Here is a 23,954-nt window from a genome sequence, read left to right on the forward strand (position 1 = left end):
TGTGCCCGCGGGTGCCAGCGGGCCCAGGAGCGGAGGGGCGGGGGGCGCTCGAGCGCGCCGGGGCACGCCGGGGGGCGGGGGCGCGGCCGGGCGCGCGCGCGCACGGCGGGGCGTGGGCGGGGGGCGCGTGGCCGGTGGGCGCGCGTGGGGGGCGCGCGGCGCGGGCTGGGGGCGGGCCCACTGCGGCGGCGGCGGCGAGGACGCGGACTCTGCGGCCGCCCCGGTGCCAGGCGCGGGGCGAGCGGGCGCGGCGCGGAGCTCGGGCCCATGGTGCGCCCGTGTCCGTCGGTCGGGCCGCGCGGGCGGCTCCGCGCGTGGCCCGGCGCTCGCGAGCTCGCCCCCTCGCTGCGGACCCGGCCGGCTCGCTGCCGTCGCCTCCTCCCCCGGGGCGGCGCGGCGCCGGCGGGCGGCGGCGCGGAGGCCGGGCCGGGCGGCGGCCCAGGCGGCGCGGGGGGCGCGGCGGCCAAGGCGGGCGGCGCCGGCGACATGACGGACAACATCCCGCTGCAGCCGGTGCGCCAGAAGAAGCGGATGGACAGCAGGCCGCGCGCCGGGTACGTGGCCGGGACCCGGGCCCGGGCGGGGCGCCCGCCTTTGTCCGCGCGCGGCGGGCGCGGGGCGCGGGGGAGGCGGGCGCGGGGCGCGGGGGAGGCGGGCGCGGGGCGCGGGGCGCGGGGCGCGGGCTGACAGCTCGGGGGCGGGCGGCGCCGGCGCCATGAACCTGCGGGTCGGGCGGGCGGGCCGGTTGGGCCGGGGTCTCGCTCTGCTCTGCCCCCGCGCCGGCCCTTGGGGCCCCGGTTCCCGCCGCCTCGCCCCCCCCCGCCCCCTCCTTGGAACCCGAAAGCCGGGCGGCGCTGCGGGCGGGCGCGGGGTGGACGCGCGCCCCTGCGCTGCCGGCGCTTTATTGTTCCCGGCGCTCCCGGCGGCGGTTCCGGTCTGGCCGGCACCGGCCGGTCCTCGCGGCCCGGATGCGCCCGGCGCGCGGGTGGGGCCCGGGCTCGCCGCAGACCGGCCGCGGGGCCCCGCGTCGGCGCCCCCTCCCGGCCCCGTGGACGCCGGCCGGCCCCGCGGGAGGGCGGGAGGGGCTCCTGCCGGCCCCCTGGGGCGCCCCCGCCCCGCAGCCGGGAGCCGCCCCCTCGCTGGGCCCTGCCCGGAGCCGCAGACCCGAGGCGGCCCGTGGGTGTCTCCCCCGGGGAAGGGCGGGCTGCGCCCCGCGCCCCCGCTCCGGGCACGGCGGGGTGACCTGCTGGGGCTCCGAGGACTGTGGCCTGGTCGGCGGCGACGGGCGCGCGGGGGGTGGGGGCGCGAGGCTGCGGGGAGCCGGCCCTGCAGATCCCCGGCCGCGCCCAGACCCGCCGGCAGCTCCGGGGGGTCCGGGGGGCTGGGATGGCGCCTCTCGCGGGCCGCGCAGGTGAGGCTGACGCCCGCCGAGGGCCCCCCCCAAACGAGGCGGGGCTGCGGGCTCCCCCCGCCCTGGCCCCGGCGCCCCGGCCTCGCGGGCGGTCCCCGTGGCCGCGGGTCGCCGCGTCGGGGGTGGGCTCCGGGGGTGGGTGGGGCGGCTGACCCCCGAGTTGGCTTCCCCAGGTGCTCGTGAAATTAAAACATGGCAGCTGCCATTTTGTGGGGTCTTTGTCCTGTCTTCCCTGGATCTCGTGGGGAAGCGGGCCCGGGCCCGAAGGCGGGAGGAAGCGCCCCGCGGGGTCCTGGAAATGGAGCCCCGGCTCGGGGTGCGCCGCCGTCCGCGCGTGGGTCAGTCCAGACCCCTCGACGCTCAGGAATGACAGTTCCTCCCGCCCGGGCCTGCAACAGGCCCGTGACACACGCCCTCGGTCCCACACGCCCTCGGAAGGGAGTTAATGGGATCAGCAGGCTCTGAGCTCCTCTAGCTGCTGAATTGTGCCACGGACGCTGATGAATTTCCTACTAAGCGCAGGGGCTCGCCAGGGGACAGGAACGCAAAGCAGGAATTCAACATTAGCCCGGCCCAACAGGTGGTGCCCGCTCACCTGGGCTGTGCCTTGGAATCACCTGGGCGCCCAAGAGACTAGATCCCTGCCCCACTTTAGACCTTTGAAAGAAGGTTGGGGGTCGGGGGAGGCCTTTTCCAATTTTTTATTTTATTTTTTTTATTTTTTCTGAGCTTCCCAGATTTTTTAATATGCAGTCATAGTCAGGAACCTCTGATTTCAGAGCATGAGATGACAATGCAAATAATGATCTAAAAGTGAAATGATCATGATGAAAGGTGCCCTGTTCATACAGGGGCCAGAGGGAGCCGAGCTGTTAAAAAAAAATAAATAAAAAGATACTGTTTGGGGTGGAAGATCACACTCCCTTTGGAATTTGCCACTTTGAAACTAATTTATTTCCTAAACTGACAGGGATTCATATTTAAGTCATGTGGCAGGCATTTGGGGATCTGATCTTGTATTCAACCTTCGGTTTTTGGGGTCCCTGTGTCCAAGTGGAATGTTACTGTGAGGAAAAGCTTTTGGAGGCAGAGAGATGGGGAAGCTTCTTCCCTTAAAAGCTGTAAGTTGGATGAGGGGCAGGGTGAGTGGAGGAAATTAGTATCCAGGAGACAGACTCTGTTGGGCACTTGAGATAAACAACCCTGCTTAATAATTTTTTTTTCCTGTGTAGCCAGATTATTCTTTCATCCTTGTGTTTTCCTGTTTTTACAAAATATGTACAATAAATAACGTTAATTTTAACAATATTTGGGAAAAATAATTGTAACAGCAAACATTTTTCATGGCATTTACTCTCTTTGTATACAAGTCCACCCCTGGGGTTAAAGATCCAATCGAATCTTTATATTTTATTATTTAAAAAAATTTTTTTAAAGTGTCACCGGGCAATACGTGATTTCTCCCTTTCCGTGTGGCCACCGAAGTTCCACCACCAAAGCACCCCAGTCCATCACCATCTTCCCTTGTGCTCTCCCCCACCCCCCATTCCTGGATGCCTCAGATCTAAGGTCAACTTTCAGGGTTTGTCTTTGACCCTTTGTTTGGTTTCTCTATATTCCACATATAAGTGAAACCACCCAATATTTACCTTTTTCTTTCTGACTTATTTCACTTAGTATCAACCATTCCAGCTCCATCCATGCTGCCTCATAACAACTGTGTGAGTTTGGGGAGTTAATTTTCCCTTTTTTGGGGTGTGTGTGTGTGTGCATGTATATGTTTATATATATACGCACATATATGTGCGTGTATATATATATACATTTATTGCCATTCATCAGCACACAGCAAGTTTATTGACGAAAGGTCAACAAGGAAAGAAAGGGGCCTCCCTGGTGGTGCAAGGGGTTAAGATGCAACCTATGAAGCTATCCGCAGCCTCTGCAGCACAAGTTCGAGCCCTGACCAGGGAGCTACCCACATGGCACGACAGACCTCTCCTGACTCGCCCGCTGCTCCCCTCAGCAGCGTATTTCAGTCTGCCTGCTCTGCTCCCCACTCTGTCTCTGGTGAATCCTCTTACCACCACCCCCATTTCTGGCCTGTACCCCAGTTTTTGTATGTATAAATAAGTAAATCTTAAGAAAAAAAAGGAAAGAGATGCCTGCATAGATGCATGTGGGCAGTCTTATAGAACAAGAATTGCGAATTCCCCCATTTTGTAAATGAGAACACCAAGATCCAGTGATGTGAAAGAATTTGTTCAAGATCATACAGATGGTGTAAGGGGATGGATTTGAACCTGATCTTCTCATTTTACCTAGTGGCTCTGAACTGTAGGATGGTTGGAGACTTGGGGGTTAAAAAAGACAAAAACATAGGTGCCAGCCATCCCAGGAGGCAGTGCATCCATCCAAGGCTGGGACCTCCCTGCATCTGATGTAAAGACACGCAGCTAATTCTCTGGCGCAATCCCCAAAGCCCTTTACTCTCTTGAGAAAGTTACCACATCCTGCTGTTGAGAAAACCTTTACAGCGGTTTCCTTCAGAAGCCAGGCAGCTGCCCCACAGGCTGGAAACCATCCTCTGACTCAATGCACTTTGCTTCCAGCTCAGAGTTCTCCTCGGTGGTGAAGCATCAGAGCTTGTGGGTTTGGAATTTGAGTTGGGTTCAGGCCTGGACTCTCATTTACTAGCTGTGTGACTGTGGGAAAACTCCTTTACCTCACTGGGTCTGTTTTTTCACCTGTCAAGTGGCAGTAACATTATATACCTCATTGGGTGGTTTGAGGTAACCCATATGAAGTTCAGTAGCTAGAACCCTCAGCACACCCAATTATTTACTGGGGCTCAGCGTGATAATTGTGTAATTACAAGGGTTGACTCTTAGGCTCTCCAGAGTGGGACGTTTATAAATGTTTTATAGATACTTAATATTTTTTTTTCAAAGACATTTATTTATTTATACAAGCATTGGGTACAGTCAGAAGCACGGAAGGGTGAGAGGATTCACCAGAGCCAGAGCGGGGAACAGAACAGGCAGACCGACAAAGTACAATGCTGAGGGGAGCCGTGGGCGCAGCAGGAGAGGTCTGTGCGCCATGCTGGACCCTCGCCCGGCAGCCGTGGATGGAACCGGCGCTGCAGAGGCTGCAGGCAGCTTCGCAGCCCAGTGCTCAACCGCTGCGCCACCGGGGAGGCCTTTAGATACTTAATATTTATAGATATTAGAGAGTTCTTTGCTATTTCCTGATCAAATCCAGGATAATGACTCACTGTGTCACTTCCTCCTCACCCTGCCTGGCCACCTGGCCTGAGCCAGACTCCCGGCTCTGTCGCAGTGCATGCCTGGCCTGCCTTCTCTGGTCCCCAAGCTCAGCGCAGGGGTGCCATCTGTTCAGTGGCTGAGTCTTGGACCCCACGGTTCACCCTCGGTGCTGTCTTTGCTGCCCCCTTGTGTGACTATATCTTTGACCAGACATCCCACTTTAGGCCCCGAAGTGCTCCAGAATCTGCCCACACCGCCTCCAGCACAGCCCCAACCCATCACTCTCGGGATCACTGGCCCCGTCGCACTTGTCTCCTGGCACCCACGTTGTTGATCCTCTGGGGAGTCTCCACCCAGCAGCCAGAGCACATGTGGCCAACTGTTCTGACCAGGGAATCAAAGAACCCCTGGTGGACGGTCTCCTGCCGCCCAGGGTGGTAGTGATAGCTTAGGGGGTCAGCCTCCCCACCCCATGCCATGATGCTGCCATCTGCTGTGACCACCCAGATGGGCCAGGGAGGGCCTCCACCAAGGGGAAGGGCTGTTTGCGTTCAGATTTAAAATAATGACAGTTTAGTTTCTCAGCACATTTCGTCACCCAGACCCGTAGCTGGCCTGCCTGCCACAATGGATGGTGCAGAGACCAGCATTTCCATCGCCGTGGGCAGTTCTGGTGGACATCATTGCTGTGACCCCGCCTGCTCCCCTTCCCACCTACCCTGGCCCCTTCGCATGTCCTTCAGGACCCTCTCCTGAGACAGGACCTTTGCACATGCTGTTCTCTGCCTAGCATGTACTTCTCATCCCTCTTCATCTAGCCAGGGTTTATTTTCCCGGTAACCCTGCCGGATCTTTGTTGAGAGAAAGAGTATCTGAAGTCTCCAGGATAACAGCCTCTGCTCCTGGGAACGGGGAGGGGAAGTCTGGGGGGCCTGCTCACTGCCGATGTGGTCAGGCGCCTCCCTGGCTCAGGCCTTCCCTGGTGGGTGGTGATAAGTGTCTGACTAGCACGCCTGACGGTGGGGGTGGGGTGCCAGGGGCAGGGGGCCACAGGCAGAGAGGAGACATTGGGGTCCTCACCCGCTTTTCTCTTTCCCTGCTCTGAGGGGCCTCCACTTAGCTTAGTTTGGACTTACGGGTTAGTTCATTTTCATCTTTGAATACAAGACCCATATTTGGGTGAAGACCTTTATGGTGGATTGTTTATGACAAGATCTATGAAAGCAAGAGGTCGGGCATTTAATGAAAAAGAAATAACATAAACTCTGGATTGCTCCAGAGGTATGGCTGTGGGGTGCGGAGGGCGGGTGAGGGGAGGCCCCGTGCCCCGAGAGACGTCCAGGTTGTAACCCCCAGACCTGTGTCACCTGACACGATAAAGGGGCCACAGGTGTGAGGAAGGTAAGGCTTCTGAGGTGGGAGCGATGCCGCTGGACCGGATAATGACTTCTCTGTTGCTTGTTACCACGCCGAGGGGTCGCTCGGGCACATGGGTGCATCCTGCAGAGCTGGGCCCGGATTGCCCAACTAGGCTTTGCCCCCAGGGAGACTGTGGGGCAGCACAGAAGCCACCTGCCAGGTGCAGTGAGGCTTCCTGGTGCTCACGCTTGCTTTGCGCTGGGGGTGGGTGGCCACCAAGGAGAAGGACTGACTTGCTTCAGATCGGCAGCTTTTCTTCTCCGAGCTAGTGTTTGCTCCTGCTGTACAATGGCCCTTTGATATCACTAGGGTTTTTCTTTTCCCCCATTGTTTTCCTGATAAGGGACCAGAAGCTCAAAAAGGTTAAGCAATTAGTTGAGGGTAAGAATGAGGGGCAGAAACTAATTAGAATTCAGGTGAGTCTGACTCCAGTGAGAAGCCAGGGGGGGTTTGGGCGCAGCAGGGCTGGCGAGGAGGCGTTTGTTCCTGTTCTGTCTCCACAAGGGCTTTTCTGTTTGTTTTTCTCTCTAGTAACAATGACTTATTCTTTGCCAAGTGACTGCTGGACAGAGAATTCGGGCGTGACCCTTGTTAAAGATATATTGCCTTTTGAAAACTGCTGTAAGAGAAAAAGTCAAGAATATTGTAAAGTGTAGTTTTTAAATAGTCAGGATGGGTTGCTGGCTTGGTTGCTTTGTGGTTAAGGGTTTGGATTCCAGGGTCACACAGACTTAGGTTATTGTACCGAGCTAGCCATTTTACTACTTATTTAATGCCAGGCTGTGCCTCAGTTTCCTCTTCTGTGGAATGGGTGTGGAGAGTGGCTGTGTGATGGGCAGTGCTGTGCAGAGCGGCGGTGCCACACTTGGAGAGGCAGAAGCTGTTCTCCCAATCTGGAGGGTGCAGCTGAGCCTCCTGCAGACTCTGCCCTGGACAACATTATCTCTTCCTTTCTAGAACTTTGTAGGGAGTCTAGTCAAGTAAGAATTCTGGCTGGATAATGACTCCTAAGGACTCAGCTCTGCTGGATGCCATCTCATACTTCCAGTGGCTAAGTCTGTTTGATGGGGGCCAGGGGATGGGGGGTTATTTAGACGGGGAGGCCCTCAGACTGTGTGCAGATGCCCCAGCAGGCCCAGGGTCTGTCAGGGGTATGGATTGCACTGTTTACTGGAAGAAAACCAACGCAAGTGAAGTGCTCTCACCCAGGAACGCGTACTCAATGGGAAGGTGTGACTTTGCATTGAAGCTGTCACTTTCACTTTGTGAGGTCAGAGCACCTTTTCTTTGACGTGATGGAGGAGGTGCTAGGTCTATTGTCGGGTTGAGATCTGTTGTTCACAGCAGTTACATTCTGTAAAGCTGGCAGCAGCGCTGAATGAGGGCATGCAGTCACCTTTGCTTAATGGTTTTAGGTTGAGTGAACAGCAACATGATGTTTCCAGTAGGTGGTGCTGCACAGCCCAGGGGTGTAGTGTATTCTGCCATGTTTGCACCATGATGATGAAATTGCCCCCTTACGCTTTTCTCAGAATGCATCGCCATCATAATGCCTGACCGAAGCATTGCTTCTGGGAAAATGCAGGGTTAGGTTTCTGAGAGTCCCTGGTTATGACAGTTGTGTCAGCATATCAGTGCAGGAAGTTTCAGCTTTAAGACACCGTGTTTGATAACACGAGGTCAATTCATTAACGCTGACCCCATGGACCAGCAGCACGACCACTTGTGCCTGAAGGAGCAGGTCTGGTGTGTTCCCCCTGCACCTCACGTCAGCCTTCCCACTGTTTGCGCAGGGCTGGCACTTCAGCCCTGTGTTTGTGGCCATTGGAAACAGTGAGGTTGGTAACACAGCACAAGAGTGAGAAAACTGCACGGAATCCATGGTAAAAAGAATGCACCAAAAAGGCAAAAGGTACCAAAAAGGTAAGGTGGTGGGGAAAATAAAAATCTAGTGTCTCATAATATTTAATATATCCTAGACTCAACAGAAAAAACTAAGAAATCCCTCTGGGCTAAGGAGTTGGAAAAACTGGCAGCCTCATGGCAGAAAGCAGTAAACTAAGAGGGACACAGCTGAAAGATGTGTTTTTGATTTGTTTTTAAAAAATGAAGGAAAAATTACAAAGCCGACAATGAAAAAGTGGGCTCAGAATTGTAGGTCTAGAGTGCCTTTTGGCAGCCAGTCTAACTCTCTCATTTCACAGATGGTAAAGTAAGATGCAGAGAGAAGCAGCAGCATGCTCACGGCTGTAGATTATAGGAAAACACAGATTACGTAGAGGTTCCATTCCAAGGCACTTCTAGATGTGCATAAGTCTTGTTAGCATAAAGTGCACCCAGAGACCCCAAACTGAAGGGGTACATGCCCTGAGACTGGGTCCTGCCTAAAGATAAAGGAAGCCAAGTGTTAGTGTGAAAGATCTTTTTTTTTTTTTTAAAGATTTATTTATTTATTTATTTATTTATACAAGCACTGGGTACAGTCAGAAGCGCGGGAAGGTGAGAGAATCACCAGAGCCAGAGCGGGGAGCAGAGCAGGCAGAGGACTGAAGTACACTGCTGAGGGGAGCAACGGGCGGCAGGAGAGGTCTGCGCGCCATGTGGGACCCTCCTCTGGTGGCCGGGGAGCAGCTGGGGATCAAACCAGCTCTGCAGAGGCTGCAGGCAGCTTTGCAACCCAGCGCTCAACCGCTGCGCCACTGGGGAGGCCCAGTGTGAAAGATCTTTAATAGAATTAGTGGGTATAAGAGAGGAGAGAGGATACTCCTAATAAGAGTTTCCCAATAACCCTCCCCCGAATTACCCATCCCCTTGTGGGCAAATGCCCAGCCAGACAGGCTCAGCCAAAGCAGGACTGCTGAGCCATGAACTCTTGCCACAAGTCTAAGGCACCTTCTGGCAGGGAACCACAGGAGAGGGACAGAAGGGGCCAGGCATGACTGGTACAGAAGGAGAGATACAAAAATACAAATCAAGATAACAGCTGCCGTTGTGGTCCTCCCTGCGTGTCCTTCGCCCACATTTCTCTTCCGAGTGCCTCTACATGTCTCCTTCAAGGCCCTGGGTGCAAGTTGAAAGCAGAAAAGCAAGAGATAAAGACCACCAGGCCTGCCCGCCTTCCAGTTGTATAGTTTGGCTCTAGTTCCCAGGAGCTCCCGGCTCAGGAAGTCTGGCCCGTGGCACACCGGGACTTGTAGTCCATCGTGACTGCTTGTAAGTGGGAGTAGGGCAGATGGCACCTCCGCTTCATGGAATGTGTCTGTAACACTGTGTTAAAGGCCAGTTGTGACTCAGGAGGAATAGGATCCCATTCACTGCTGGGTCCCTGTAATCTGTGTGGGGAGAGGCCATGTTTCTTGTTAGTCCGTGTCTTCTGCAAGTGTGTCACAAGACAATAACAGAGATCGTAAACCCGTTGTGTTATAGGACAGGGAGGGGGGCAGCCCCAAACCCTGCAAACCTGCCTGTTCTAAATGGGTTCTGCCATCCGCCGCATCAACACAAAACATAGGAGACTTTAATGGGAAGGATCTTTAATAAAACTAGGAAACAATACAGGTAAGGCAAAGAGTCTAGTTTCTAAATGAAGCACCCAAAGTGACCCGTCCCCTCGTGGGTAAAACTCCATCCAAATGGGATCGGCCCAGAGCAAGGCCCCAAAGCCTGCCCCAATTCTAAAGCACCTTCCAGTGGGGACCCACAGAAAAGGGTCAGAAACAACCAGACAAGCCCGGAAGGAAAAGAGCAAAATCAACATCAAGATAAAAGCTGCCATGGTCACCTCCCCACGGATCTCACCCACATCTGTGTCACCCAGTCCACGACCAAAAGACAAGCACAGTTTCTTCACGTGTCTCTAGGCTCCATGTGCCTCCTCCAGGTCTCCTTCTGGCTCCATCCTGCTTCCTTCCTCAGTCTCTTCTGCAGCTTCTCCTCTCCCTGCTCAGCTCCACCCTCCCTTGGGTGGGGCAGGGAACCTCCCCCTTTCCTGGGGACCACCCTGTTACAGTTGCAAATCACAATTTGATGAAAGTCCATAGAATGTTGAGCCCAATTTAGATTGGACATTGTTATGGTCTATCAAGTTTATTTCCCTTATGCTCTTGTTAATATGTATATTCTTTCCTAGTTAATTTTAATCGTGTTTTCATTTATTAGTCTACAGCTCAAAATTCTGTCTTAAACCTGGCAGAAACTATAGTGCCCAATTTCTCATCAGTCATCTTGGATCTGAAGAAAAGTTTCTCAGCTGTTGATATGGATCCCGAACTCATACCATTTTTCTGATCCAGCTGTTATAGAGCAACCCCGATATTAAACGGGTTCCTGGCTGTGGGTCCTCACCTGCGCGCTTTAAAGGGGCTTATGGGGCCTCCCTGGTGGCGCAGCGGTTGAGTGCTGGGTTGCGAAGCTGCCCGCGGCCTCTGCGGCGCCGGTTCGATCCCCGGCTGCTCCCCGGCCACCAGAGGAGGATCCCACATGGTGCGCAGACCTCTCCTGCCGCCCGCTGCTCCCCTCAGCAGTGTCCTTAGGTCCTTCTGCCTGCTCTGCTCCCCGCTCTGGCTCTGGTGGATTCTCTCACCCTCCCGCGCTTCTGACTGTACCCAGTGCATGTATAAACAAAAACAAACAAACAAATAAATAAAAACATGCCTCTATAAAAAAAATTCTTAAAAAAAAAAATAAAGGGACTTATGAATACTCTACTACAGACACACACGAAAGGGTTAATAAAAGGTTTATTTACAAGAGAAAAAGAAATAAGGAAAATGTACAACTCAGGGAGAAAATAGGGAAATAAAGTCTTTAATGCGTCCTACCCGATCCTACGACCTGGAAACCCAAAGTCTCTCTCAGAGCTGGCCAGACGCTGTGAGCTGGCGGAGAGCCAAAAATGGGGGATCCTCCAAAGCCCACGTGTCTGCCTTTTATATCCACCTGGCTGCTTAACCCCACCCTCAGGTCCCAGCCACCTTCCCTTGGGTGGTGATGGGATTTGGAGTTCCCAGTGTCTTTGACTTTGACCTAGGGTGGGGGTGGAGTCCACAAAGCCTGTATGGAATTAGTTTTGGGACATCCTTTTCCCCCCTAACACTACCAGAATTAGTAAAACCAGCCCAGTGTTGGCATTGACACAGTAACTGTACTGTGAAAGATAAGAAGGTTGCCTGAAGTTTGGAACATGGCATGCATTATGTTCCATACCGCAAATAAAAAATGATGTGAAGCTGCAAAAGAAGCTACACAGTAAGATTTTCAAATCTCCTTTCTGCCCTGTTCCGGGAGGCGTGTTCTCAAGAAGTTAAAGTGAGGGAATGAGCAAGTCTGCACTCAATATCATGTGGCATCTGTCTTAACTATACCAGCCTTGCGGGCGGGGAGGGGGTGGGACAAGCAGAGCAGCACTGGACTAATGGAATGAATATACACGGTGGGAGCCCATATTTCTTATTGTCCTTTTAAGGCACCCCCATCCTGTCATCTTAAAAAAAAAAAAAAGGTAGAAAAACCTGTTGGACAAGAAATTCCTGTTTGCACTGTTGTGCTCTACTCTGAGTTCAGTTTCTGATTTAGTAACTAAGGAAGCCAGGGGCTGGTGCAGGAGAACATTTGAGAGCTTATAGGGCTGAGGTAGGCCCTTCTCAAATTCAAATTCATCCCCACTACCCTGCCAGTACCTAACACCTCACTATTCCACTGTATTTGGAAACAGGACCTTTAAGGAGAAGACAGAGTTAAATCGAGGCCCTTAGGGTGGCCCTGATCCCTTCTGCTTGCTTGTTTATGAGATTAGAACCACAGAGATCCTTGGTGAAGGGGGGTGGGGGGTGGGGGGGGGTTGTGTGGGGACACAGCAAGAAGGTGGCCATGTATAGGGTGAAGAGAGAGCTCAGAAGAAACCAGACTCGCCCATACCTTGGTCTTGGACTTTCAGCCTCCAGAATTGTGAGAAAATAAATTTCTGTGACTTAAGCCATCAGTCTGAGTTGGCTAATCCAGGAAGCATCTCATTCGTGATTTTGGCAGTTGTGGTATCTCTTGGTATTATTAATAAACCTTTATTTTTAAACAGATGATGTGTTCTTTAGCAACTTTCTTTAGACAGTCCAGCCTGGAGAGCTCTCTGGAAGCTTGTTGCAAAGTCAGGTGGACCGGAGCTGAGCTCCCTCCCTCCCTCTACCCCTGCACACCCTCTTCTCTGCCTCACGCTCTCCCAGGGTAACTGGGTAACCTCAAACAGGTACCATACACTTTGCTGGGCAGCGGCATTTCCAGATGTTTCCTTTTGCTTAAAGAGTTTATAGCAGTCACATGGCCAGGCTGTGCTTTGTGTGGTTGTTTGTGAATTCTTGCCACCTGGATTGTGCTAGATTAATTTGGTGAGAACTGTAATAGTTGCTAACCCCTATTTTGGGCTCAGTAGCTACCCAACACTGTTCTAAAGGTTTTATGTCGATCATCCCATTTAATCCTCCTGAAAGTCCTACTTTAGAGAAGGAAACCCAAGAGCGGATGATGTTTCCCCCTTTAGAACAGTTTTGGTTTTGAATGACACACTAATTTCAGTTTTTAAAATGACGCCTTTTAATTTGAATTTGTACAGCAGATTGTGTTTTGCAATTTGCATTTTCTGTCGTGTTCATGGAGGTGATTGTTATTGAGGGGCCGGAAGGGGGGTTTGTTCCAAGTTTCTGTGATTGGGTGGTGTGTGTTCTGTGATTCCTGGGGAAGGCGGATAATTTACAGAAATGCTGTGACTGAGAGGAAAACTCTAGAAACTTCAAATGATCCTAAAATATTGGCTCTTATTATCTTCCTCACCCTTCTGTGTGAGACTTCATATAAATGGGAGAAAGGTCCAAAATGTCTGTACTCACCTTGTAAAAGGAGATCATTTGGATCTGAGTGCTTTTTAGCTTGTGTGTGGTTCGTTCCCATAAAAGTCCAGATGAAAATTCAAACTGGAGCATGCCCCCTTTCTACTTCCCACCCCCAGATGCACAGGTGCTCATACACGGAACCACACATTGTGTCCAAATCCATCATAGGACCAGGTACTGAACAGACAAGACCACTTGTCTCACCGTGCAGGGCTTTTTCCTAAGTAAATTGATTTTTAAAATATGCAGATATGCACATGCATGCTATACACACTCAGGAGAGCGCACAGGTCCTAAGACCACTTTTCACTAAGTGAATAAACATGTAACCAACAGCAGATAAAGAAGCAGGCTGGGGCCTCAGAAGCCCCCACACTCCCCGGCTGGGCCCCACACCCTGACTTCTAGCAGCCGAGTTCCAGTTTGTGAGCATTTGGACCTTCTCTAAATGCGGCCTGGGGTGTGCGCTCCCGCCTCCTGGCCCTTCCTGCTTCGTGTTCTGTCTACAAGATTGGACCAGGTTGCGAGTGGGTCACGGTTGGTTCATTCCTTTGTCCTGTGTAGTTGCTGGGGGGATGTTTGGGATGCTGAGGCTGTTTCCAGCTTGGGTTCTCGTGAGTAGGCTGCTAGGAACATTCTGAGCATCTCTCAGGATAGGATATGTGTTACGTGGCTTTGCTGGGCCCTAGCATAGGTGGAGCTTGGTGAAAATGGATAATTTCCCAATGCGTTTGTATAAATTGTGCTTCCTCGGCAGGTGGAGTTCCAGAGGCTCCATATCCTCACCAATGCTTGGTGTCCTCTGTCTCCTTTAATTGCGCATCCTCACGGGAGTAGACTAGTGCACGAGTTGTTGAGCAGGTAGGACTGACTTGGTGGTGGCGTCCGAGAGCTTTGGAACCACGGCCAGTCCAGTTGTGGCTGCTTCACATCAGCGTGGGACGCGCCTCCTCTCCATGGACATGCCAAGTTTACATTGCCAGGGAAACAGTAAAAAAGCATAACACTTACTTTCCTCTAATTGTAATACGAGTGCATGTCTATTAGAGAACACCGGAGGTCAGAGAAAAGGGATGGATATAACACCGGTGATAACTCCTCCCCAAAGGCTGCCGCAACAGCAGAAGGTCTGAGCATCCTGTTTACTTCCTGCCTGTCTCTGTGCGTTGTTCGTGAATCGTAACCCTGTAGCACATGTTTTTATTTCCTACTTGTTCTCGCTTGGCATTTTAGTATAGGGCTTTTTCTGTACTTTGTAAATGATATTTTAAATGGCAGCATAATATTTCTTTGAGTAGATATGGCTGATTTTCTTTTTTCGTTTTCTTTTTTTGAAAGATTTATTCATACAAGAACAGGGGTATAGGCCAGAGGTATGGGGTGTGTGTGAGAGGATCCACCAGAGGCAGAGTGGGGAACAGAACAGGCAGATTGACTGAAATACACTGCTGAGGGGAGCAGCGGGCAAGACAGGAGAGGTCTGCTGTGCCACATGGGTTACTCCCTGGCCTGGGATCAAACTCATGCTGCAGAGGCTGTGGAGAGCTTCATAGGCTGCGTGTTAACCCCTTGCACCATCAGGGAGGCCCATGGCTGATTTTCTTTAGCAGTGCCCTTCATTTTTACAAGCTGATTGCTCTTTTATTTTCACTTTATGAAGTTTTTACTCTGAATGCTGGCCCTCCTCCAAAGCAGAGTCACCCCAAAGATACACAAAGGGGAAGTGGAGGGAGGCATGGCCCCCAGACTTGAGAAGTCACCCATCTGGGATCACACGCGTGACGTCCACATAACAGCTGTGCTTGTGACACCACAGCGAAGCCAAGCTTAGCCCGAGTTCTGGAAGCCCCAGAGGATTGCCGTTCAGGCGTTCTCTGCATAAGTCCTTCCTGAGCCCCCTGTTCTGCCCTGGAACCCCGTTAAATGTTGCGATATAGCAACCCACCTGAGACAGACCTCTGCCTGCTTGGCTCAGGCCGTACACTAGGGCCCTGCCTAGTCCTCCCAGGAAGTTCAAGGGCGTTGTCTGTGGAATTGGCGCCTAGTGATACCAGCGCTTGTCAACACCAGCGAGTTACTTTTCCCAGGATGAGACTAAACATTCCTGCTGTAGGACATTAGTGGGTCCCATTATTCAAAAGGGGAAAGATACAGCAGCTTGAATTACTTGAAGCCCTGCCTTCTGTTAACATTTACGTGGATTACCTTTGCTCTATAATTGTATGGCGTAGTTACTGAGTGACATTATTTCCGTTCATTTTTGCAATTATAAATAGAACTTAGTCCAGAGAGGCTGTCTGGATGCATGAACTTCTCCTGCATTCTGAAGGCATCACAGGCCACGGTCCCTGCGTGCCTGGGTTCATTGGAAGGTGTGGGTGTAAAGACTGACCACATATTGCTGAGTGGCTCTGCCTTTAAAGCCACAATAACACCCCATTCCAGGGTCAGGTTATGGGCAACCGCCTGCTCCACCTGCCATTTAAATTTTGCTTTCGCCCATTGCACGCCCACAAGATTGGGAGCATTTTTCCCTTTTAAAAACCAAGTACAAGCACAGGCCTGTTCCTTTTCTGTTTCCCCGACTCTGGGCTGCTTGTTTACTAGCGGCGTCGTCTGGGACAGAAGGGCCAAAGGCTGCTGCGGAACCCCCTGCGGCACCATGAATGCGCTGTGGATGGACTTGCCTGCACTCCCCTGGCATCCCTTCTACTGGGCACCTGTGCATGGCAGTTTGGGTTCTGTTCTTCTAGACCTGCTGTCCAAGGTGGGAGCCACCCACCTTGTCCAAGGTCTGGAGCCACCAGACACACGTGGCCACCCAGATGGATGACATTTATGGGATAAATGTCGGTTTCACATCTCGGGAGCGGCGTGGAGGCCTGCGCCAGCGGCTGCTGCGTTCCTCAGTGCAGGCGCAGACCACGTCCGTCCTCGCAGGCGGTATTGGGCAGATTCTCAAACTTGGACTATTGACATTTGGGGCAGACTAGTGCTATGCGCTGGGGGATGGTTAGCAGTGCCCTTGGTCTCCACCCATTGCCACCAGGGCCTCCCTCTCTGTTCCTGCAGCTGTGACCCCCCAAACATTAACAGCCAAGTTTCCCTGGGGGCTCTCCCCTCCCTTGGGGACCACTCTGGTGGGTTGTTTTCTCCTTACGGCTTTCAGTTTTTCTTTCCTTTCTTCCTGGATCTGCCAGCGCCAACACTGAGACTGCTACCTCCCTGGCTCTGGCTTCAGAACTGCCAGTATTCATGCAAGGAAGTCAGCAAATATTTACCTAATGCTCGCTGATTGCTGGCATCCAGCTCAGCAGAGTGAGGCCAGCCCTTGCTACGTTAGTTACCTTTTCCAGAAACATTGTTCCCTCGGCTTCCCCCATAATATTTGCTTTTCCTTTGCCTTTCAGCCAGATTTTGGAGCCCTCGGCATCTGGTCAGCAGGCTCTGGGTGTTGAAACCCTTTGGTTTGTTTTAGAGTCAAATTATAAGAAAATCCACTTTGGTTTTTCCTTTGTGTAAATGAGCTAAGCTGGCAGCAGCTAGCTGGCACTCCAGTAGAACAGCTGTTGCTTGAACAGGTGAGGCCATTGCAAGTGCCTCTCTTTTTTTAATTCTTGAAAAGAGAAATAATGCCTGCTATTAATTGAATGCCAGTGACGTGCTAGGCACCATGCAATGATACGTAAAACCCTCAAATGATACGTAAAACCCTCCATCCTCATCATCCAGTGATGATTGTCATTTCACAGATTGGAAAAGTGGGGATCACAGAAGATGAGCAACCCGAAAGCTCAGGTGTGGGGTGCTAGGCTGTGCATCCAGGCCCTTCTGGTCCACGTGGTCCAGTTGCCTCTTGTGGCCCTGGCTTTCCAGGCTGCTCTTCAGGGGCTCTCTCTTGCAGCTCATATCCCCAGCCCGTCTGGAGTGGGGGTGGGAGTTACTTTGTCATGCCAAGTGACAGACAGCTGGGTCTGCTGTGACCACACAACAGCAGTGCACTGTGCCGGCAGAGTGACAGCTGCTCTGTCCCAGCTCGGGTGTCAGCCCCACTCGGACCTGCAGGGACCTAAGTCCACCCAGGAGGTAAATGGGGTGTGGTGGCAGCTGCGGGGGAAGTTACAGGCGTTACGTCCAGGGGTAGCCTGGCCGCCACCTTTTCTGTTTGGACACAGGGTGGGGAACTTGGTCACTTGTGCACTTGCCACTAAGCCTGGGTTTTCTGGTGTGGGACAGTCGTTCCCATATGCGGGCAGACGGGGGCCGTAGCGGTCAGTTCCCACCATATGGGCATGTGGGGGCCGCAGCGGTCAGTCTCACAGACAGGAACTAAATCATGGAGACACGTAGGAGACACTTCCTTTTTCAGCTGTCCTCCTATAGCTCCAGCCCCGCCGGGGCCACCTGGTACCAGCAAAGCCTCGCACATGTTCCACGGTGAAGAAGGGGAAGCAGCCACACGGTGGCCGGTGGGCACAGGCTCTGGCTGTCGGGAAGTTGGTGGCGTCACTCACTTTTCATTGTGTTGATTGTGATGTTTACCTTCTACTTACGGCAGGGGTTTTCCATTGGGGATGGTGCTATGAGTAACTTTACAATCAATTTCTATAAATAAAACCTAGGACATGTGTTCTCAACCCAGGCACTGTCCTCCTGTCCTGTGGGTCTGTCAGTCTGTCCTGTGCATAGTAGGGTGTTAATAGCAGCATTTCTTTCTCTTAAAAAGATTTATTCATTTATGCATACAAGAGCTGGGGTGTAGACCGGAGGTGTGGGGGTGGGGGAGGTGGTGAGAGGATTCACCAGAGACAGAGTGGGGAGAGGAACAGGCAGATCGACTGAAATACACTGCTGAGGGGAGCAGCAGATGAGACAGGAGAGGTCTGCTGCGCCACGTGGAACAGCTCCCTGGCTGGGGATCGAACTCTTGCTATAGTAGCTGCAGATTGCTTCATGGTGCACGCTCAACCCCTTGCGCCATCAGGGAGGCCCTAATAGCATTTCTGACCTCTACGTACTAGATGCAGGTAGCAACTCTCCCCATGTGGCAGTCAGACTTGTTAATGGGTGTGTGTGTGTGAGACAAAATTGACTGCAGTTGAGAACCACTGACTTGAGGTATGCAAATGTCGCCAAAGCCACAGTCTACTAATGGAGAAATCCCCCAGATGGGTTGAAAATGACTGAAGTTGGGTAGACGGCTTGTGTGAATTTCCCTTCCTGTGAGTAGGTTCGTGGCATTGACATCAGTTCAAGAGCAAGGGGGAAGGAGACATCTCTAAAGGGAAGCCCTACAGCAGCAGCGCTGTCCATGGAACTTCCTGCTCCTGCACAGTCTAGTCTGTGGCCCCCGGCCACACGTGGCTCAGAGTGTGGCTGGTGAGAATGAGCACCTGGACTCCTGCTTTATTTCTGTTTAGACGAACCTGTCCATGTTGGGTGGCACAGCACCAGGGAGCGTGGAGCGGCCGTGGTGATGAAGTGTGAATGTCGAGCGGTGACGGCGCTCTGAAGGCTTAGAATCAGACGCACGAAATGACTAGGAAGCCGTCAGCCCCGCGGCCGACGGGAATCATGCGGGACACCCAGGGTTAACAGACACCAGCGAGGACGGCCTGGAGCCAAGTAAAGTGATACGAGACCAATTTATCGATTCCTGGGACTGAAGAGCCATGAAGCAGACAGAATCGTGAGGTTGTCAGGAATCTCTTGTCCTCCGTGACACCACTTCCCTAATGGGAAATAGGGGGGGAGCCACCTGCAGCCCCAGGCTGGTCACCCCAGGGCGGGAAGCTCTTCCTTTCTGGTGTTTGTAGACACAGTCCCAGCTGGGGGTCTCCTAGTCCCAGGTTTCTCATGCCCCTCTCTGTGTTAAGAGTTCTGCTTGGCCAACCTGGCCAGCCCCACCTGTGCCCCGAGTTGGGGTGACCTCAGCTAGCCCAAGTGAAAGGATGGAGGGAGAGTTATGACAAGAGTAACTACAGAAGAAAGTACGTGGCTTACGCTGCTTCCTCAAGGAAGGAGACACTGGGGAGAGGTCCCCTGCTCCAGGCTGGTGCACACCTGCTTACAGACGGTTTAGTTCAGGTTGCGGGACAGCAGGGCTGGAGCTGGGCTTCAGGCATTGGGCAGGCAGTGCTCAGGCCCCTGGGGTACAGGTGGGTGTGCAGTGGATGTGCGGTCACTAGAACCAACAGGAAAAACACAGAGGGCTACGGTAACAGGAGGACATCAGGAGACAAACCTCTACCTGTACTGGGGTGAGGTATTGGGGTGCTGGTAAGGAGGTGTGTGGGGCGCTAGGTGTCCAGGCAGAGCAGACCCAGGGAAGGTGGCCACTGACATGTGGGGATGGTGCGTGCTGGAGTGTGGCCCGGCAGGGCACCTCTGGTTAGCCTCACAGCCATGCTGCTCTCCAGTCTGGACCCCCGAAGAGTGCTTTTCCTCCTGCAGGGCCCCTCCTGAGAATATGTGTGCTGTGCTCACCGTGAGTGAGGCATAAAGGAGCTGCCTGTCACCCCCAGCCACTGAAGGGTGACTGAGGCCAGGAGCAAGCCAGTTGCCTGGCATGAAGAAGAATGGGCCAGGGGCTCACAGAAATGCCCCCAGGCAGGACCGTTGCTCTTGATGGTCCTTAAACCACGTTCCAATCTTATGGGGGAAAAAGCAGCTGGGGCAGAACTGTGCTGCAAGGCTGATAGGGGGGTGCAAGCAGCTCAGGGCTCTTAGCCTAGGAGCTGGACCGGGATGTCTGGATTTTAAAGTCACATCACCACTGAAGCAGCGGCTGTAGAGGCAGGTCTCGGGCAGTCACCGAGGCCTTTCTGGAGCTCCGTTTATCCATCTGGAAAAATGTGGAGGTTAGCGCGCACCATGTGGGCTTGCTGGGATTGTGATGAAACAGTGCATTTCTTTTTTCTTTCTCATGTTTAAGAGAGAGAGCGCACCGCGACATCCGTCTTGAGGATCTGTGCTGCCCCCTCGCCCTTCCTGCCACCACTGTCTCTGCCTGGTGATGGCAACAGCCTCCTAAAGGATCCTCAGTTTCTGCTTGGGGGCTGGTTAATACACAGCTCTATTAAGATCTCATCCACGCCAGCAGTGATTCTGTTTAAAGCAAGTGTTTCAGCAGCGTTCAGAGCATATTCATGGAGACATGCAGCCATCACCTGCATCACCTGCATTCACTTCCCCCAAAGTAGCCTCACGCCCATTACCTGCTTCTGCTTTTGTCCACGGAAGTGACTTCTCTGCCCAGAGGCCCTGAAAAAATAGGCATCAAATCCTGCCACCCCCTGCTGGTCCTGGGGCCCTTGGACTGTACCACAGAGCTCTTGCCCTGGTGACCTGCCCTGTGCTCTGTCCCTCCTCCTGTGACCTTGTCGTCTTCCCGCTTTCCCAGAAGGGCGTCCCGCCCCACCGCCTGCCTGCTCTCTGCAGCCCTGCCCAGGATGCTTCCTGCTCTGGGCCTTTGCCCTGGGGGCCAGTCTGCCCGAATTGCAGCTCCTTGCATGTTGGGGTGGCTCTTCCTTCTGCCTCAGCAATCACCTGCTTCCGACCCATGCCCCCATCTACGGAGCATCTCCCTCCCTCCCCCTTGCCCAGCCCTATTTTATTTGGGGTAGTTCTTTATATGCCAGTCTCCCTCCAGACTGGAGTAGCAGTTCCAGGGGGGGACCCGATCCGTGTGGCTGTGACCGTGTCCGGTGCCAGGCAGGGGCCCAGCCCTCTGTGTGCAGGACGCGTGCCCAGGAGCACCGATGACTTGTCGGGTAGTTGTATTACGTGTTCAGTAAACAGTGTTGACCCGCAAGTCACACTAGTTGTGGCAAGTTCTATCCCGTGCAGGCGGGACACGGATAAATGAGGTGACTGGCAAGTGGAATAGCCGAGATGGGCCTCGGGCTGGTGGTGCTCAGCGCTGGTGACCATGTCCTTGTTTCACCCCACGCGAACGCTGGCCCTGTTGCGCCTCGAGCTTGTGAGGACGGAGGCGAAGCAGGGACCTCGTTGGCATGCTCGGTCACCGAAGGATCTGGAATCCCAGATGGGCACTTCATAGGCACTTACTATCATCGGCTTATTTACCTGCTTAATGATTTCTCTGTTTCATTCTCTTTATTCCCCCACCCCCTTTTTGAGGTGACAGCAGTTTACAGCACTGTATAGGTTTGGGGAGCAGTTTCTCACCTCAGCAACTGTTTCACACCACACCCACCACCAAATACCCAGTCACCGTCCACCACCAGCTGCCCCCTCCCTCCTGCTGTGAATGTAGCTGAAGGAAAAAAGAAGCCACTTAGACCATAGGAAAAATATTTATAACGTGAATAAAGAACCCATAGGAGGGCCTTCCCTGGTTGAGCGCTGGGCTGCGGGGCTGCCTGCAGCCTCTGCAGCGCTGGTTCGTTCCCCGGCCGCCGGCGAGGGTCCCACACACACACACACACACCCCCACACCCACACACCCACACCCACCCACACACAAAAAGAACCCACAGGAAAGGGTGTCCCCCACCTCCTGCCCAGAGGGATCCCTGTCAGCAGCGCCCCTCCGCGTGGCTGCCTGTCCGGGCCTGTCACTCTCGCTGTCAGGGGAGGGGAGCACCTGGACTGGGCCGGCCCTTGCGCTTGGGTGCCTGGTGTCTTGCCAGTCCGGCCTTTTAGCACAGGCTGCTCGTTCTGGTGCTTTCAGGACGGCAGGGAGCTCGTTCCGTTTTATGGATGTTCCCTGTTGCTGTAGCACCCCCGTGGGTTTGTTTCCAGGCTTCTACAGCTGCCACTTGGCGCGCTTGCACCCGGCTCGGCGATGACCAGCCGCACCTGGCGGTCTGTGTGGAGAGCTTCGCTAACACAGTCGGTGAGCACGGGTGACATCACCCTGTGACGGCACAGGGTTGTTGAAGTTCAGTCTTGCAGCTGGCATTGCAAACACAGCTGTGGGATCCAGCGTTATGGGATGACTGCGGCCTGGGGGGTCAGTCTTGACCATCCGGAGGGTTTCTGCAAATAGGGCAGGATGCTCTGTCAGAGGGAGATCCCTCCCCGTTTGCTCCTCCCTCTCCCTCCCTCCCACTTCCCTCTGTGGCTCCTCCCTCTCTCCCTCTGTCCCTCCCCCCCTCCCTGGCTCCTCCCTGGCTGGCTCCTCCCTCCCTGTCTTGTATATTCAGTACTTGCTGGTGAGTGTCCACCAATGGCCAGTGTGGGTGATGAACACCCAGAACAAGGCCAGCCGTGTGCTCCTCGGGGACTCTGTGTGTCCCTGGCCTTTGGACAACTGAGAACCGGGCCAGCAGGAATGAGTTACTAGAAGTGAAACCTGCCCTTGTGGGAGCCACTCTCCTCCCGGAGCGAGCGAGCACCAGTTTACGGGAATGAGGATGCTATTTTTAAGAAAGAGCATTGTGTTTCATCATGGAAATTTTGAGCGTCTCAGCAGGCAGCTTGCTGGCTTGCTACTCTTAGATCCCTGATGCTCAGGGACTGTCTTTGCTCAGCTCAGCTCTGTAGCCAGCACCCCAGCAGGGCCTGCCTGGCCTGCAGGAGGAGGGGCGCAGGGACAGCCATCTCTGTGGACCAGCAGTTATGTAAGTGGCCGTCGTCTGTCTGGTTGGTTTTGCTTCGGCTGGCCGTGTCTGGAGGGGCTGGGCGGCGGGAAGGTGGGGGGGGGTTGCTATCACTACCAGCCTGTCTGTGGGGCAGTGAGGTGGGCAATTCAGCACGGGGTATCTCCATCACAGTGCTGCAAGGACTTGTCATGCTGGAAACGCCCTATTTATGGGCTCTCCTGGGGACCAGTGGCCTTTTTAGGGGGTTGTCAGAGCGGTTTTGTTTTGCCTGGCAGGCCAGACTCGCAGGTGTTCCCTGGCTTCTGCTGGGTGCCCTGGCAGCCAGTGGCTTAATGAGCTCTGCCCTCCTGGGACAGCTGGGGGATGGGCACTGGGGTCAGTCTGCTTAGCTGGCACGCAGGCCCGTGTCCAGGTTGTGCTGGGCGCCGAGACAGTGTCTTTCTGACCTGCTCCTCCAACGTGTTGCTAAAAAGGAGAGCAGGGGGTGGAGAAAGGTCCCTCCCCTAATCTTGATATTACCAGCAACCTCAACAGCAGGTTGAGACATTAGGTTTTAGAATAAGATGCACAAGTTCCAGGCCAGACTCCCTCGGCTATTTCTCACATCCCTGCAGACTTGGATGCTGAATTTACTATCCTGGGCTTCCCTCCTCTCATTTGTAAAATATAAAAGTAATAATGGAGCTTGTTGAAATATATTTGCTTTGAAATATTTTTTAGCTTTGCATTTTTATGAAACTTGCATGAAACTGCTTGAAATAGTCTGGGCTTGGGGACAAAGCATCTTTGATTCAAAACACAGCTTCCTAGAAGCCACAGCTCTGTTTTCTCTTCGCAGTCCCAACTATTGTTGCAGACCTGAGTCTGAGAAGGTGCTGCAGAGACATTCTGTCCTGGGTGGTGTCTGGGCGGGGCCCCAGTGGTGTAGGCGGGGCCCCAGTGGTATGGGCGGGGCCTTGATGCATGGGTGGGGACTTGACAGTTGTGGGTGTGTCTTCTCCACAGGTGCTGCGAGTGGCTGAGATGCTGTGGTGGAGGGGAGCCCAGGCCCCGGACGGTCTGGTTGGGGCACCCGGAGAAGAGGGACCAGAGGTACCCTCGAAATGTCATCAACAACCAGAAGTACAACTTCTTCACCTTTCTTCCTGGGGTACGTAAGGGTGGGGCCCACACTCTTTGCATGCGGCAAAGATCTAGGTCCCTGTGTCGTTCACGTTCCCCTGCCCCCTCTGCCCTGGCCGATCACCTTCCCTGGCCCTGAGCTCCTGGCTTGGCTGCCTTCTGTCTACAAGCCTGCGGGAGGCACCTGACCAGAGAGAACAGCCTCATGTTTGTGCAAAGTCTTGAGTTTAAAAATGAAAAACATCTTGAGGGGCTAGCATGACTCCCAAAGCACACCCCCACA

The 23,954-nt window shown here is 53.7% G+C and overlaps 1 protein-coding gene across 1 annotated transcript in view; it reads left to right on the forward strand.

Moving 5' to 3' along the window:
- The first annotated feature begins 471 nt into the window (after positions 1-471).
- Positions 472-23,954, forward strand: part of ATP9A (ATPase phospholipid transporting 9A (putative)) — an 81,953-nt gene continuing 58,470 nt past the window's right edge. The window contains exons 1-2 of the mRNA XM_084246796.1: positions 472-554; positions 23,555-23,699. Of these exons, the coding sequence (XP_084102922.1) occupies positions 487-554; positions 23,555-23,699 (213 nt within the window). The 5' untranslated portion in view covers positions 472-486. The remainder of the gene's footprint in view (positions 555-23,554; positions 23,700-23,954) is intronic.

Source organism: Talpa europaea (genome assembly GCF_964194135.1).
Source record: "Talpa europaea genome assembly, chromosome: 11".
NCBI lineage: Eukaryota > Metazoa > Chordata > Mammalia > Eulipotyphla > Talpidae > Talpa > Talpa europaea.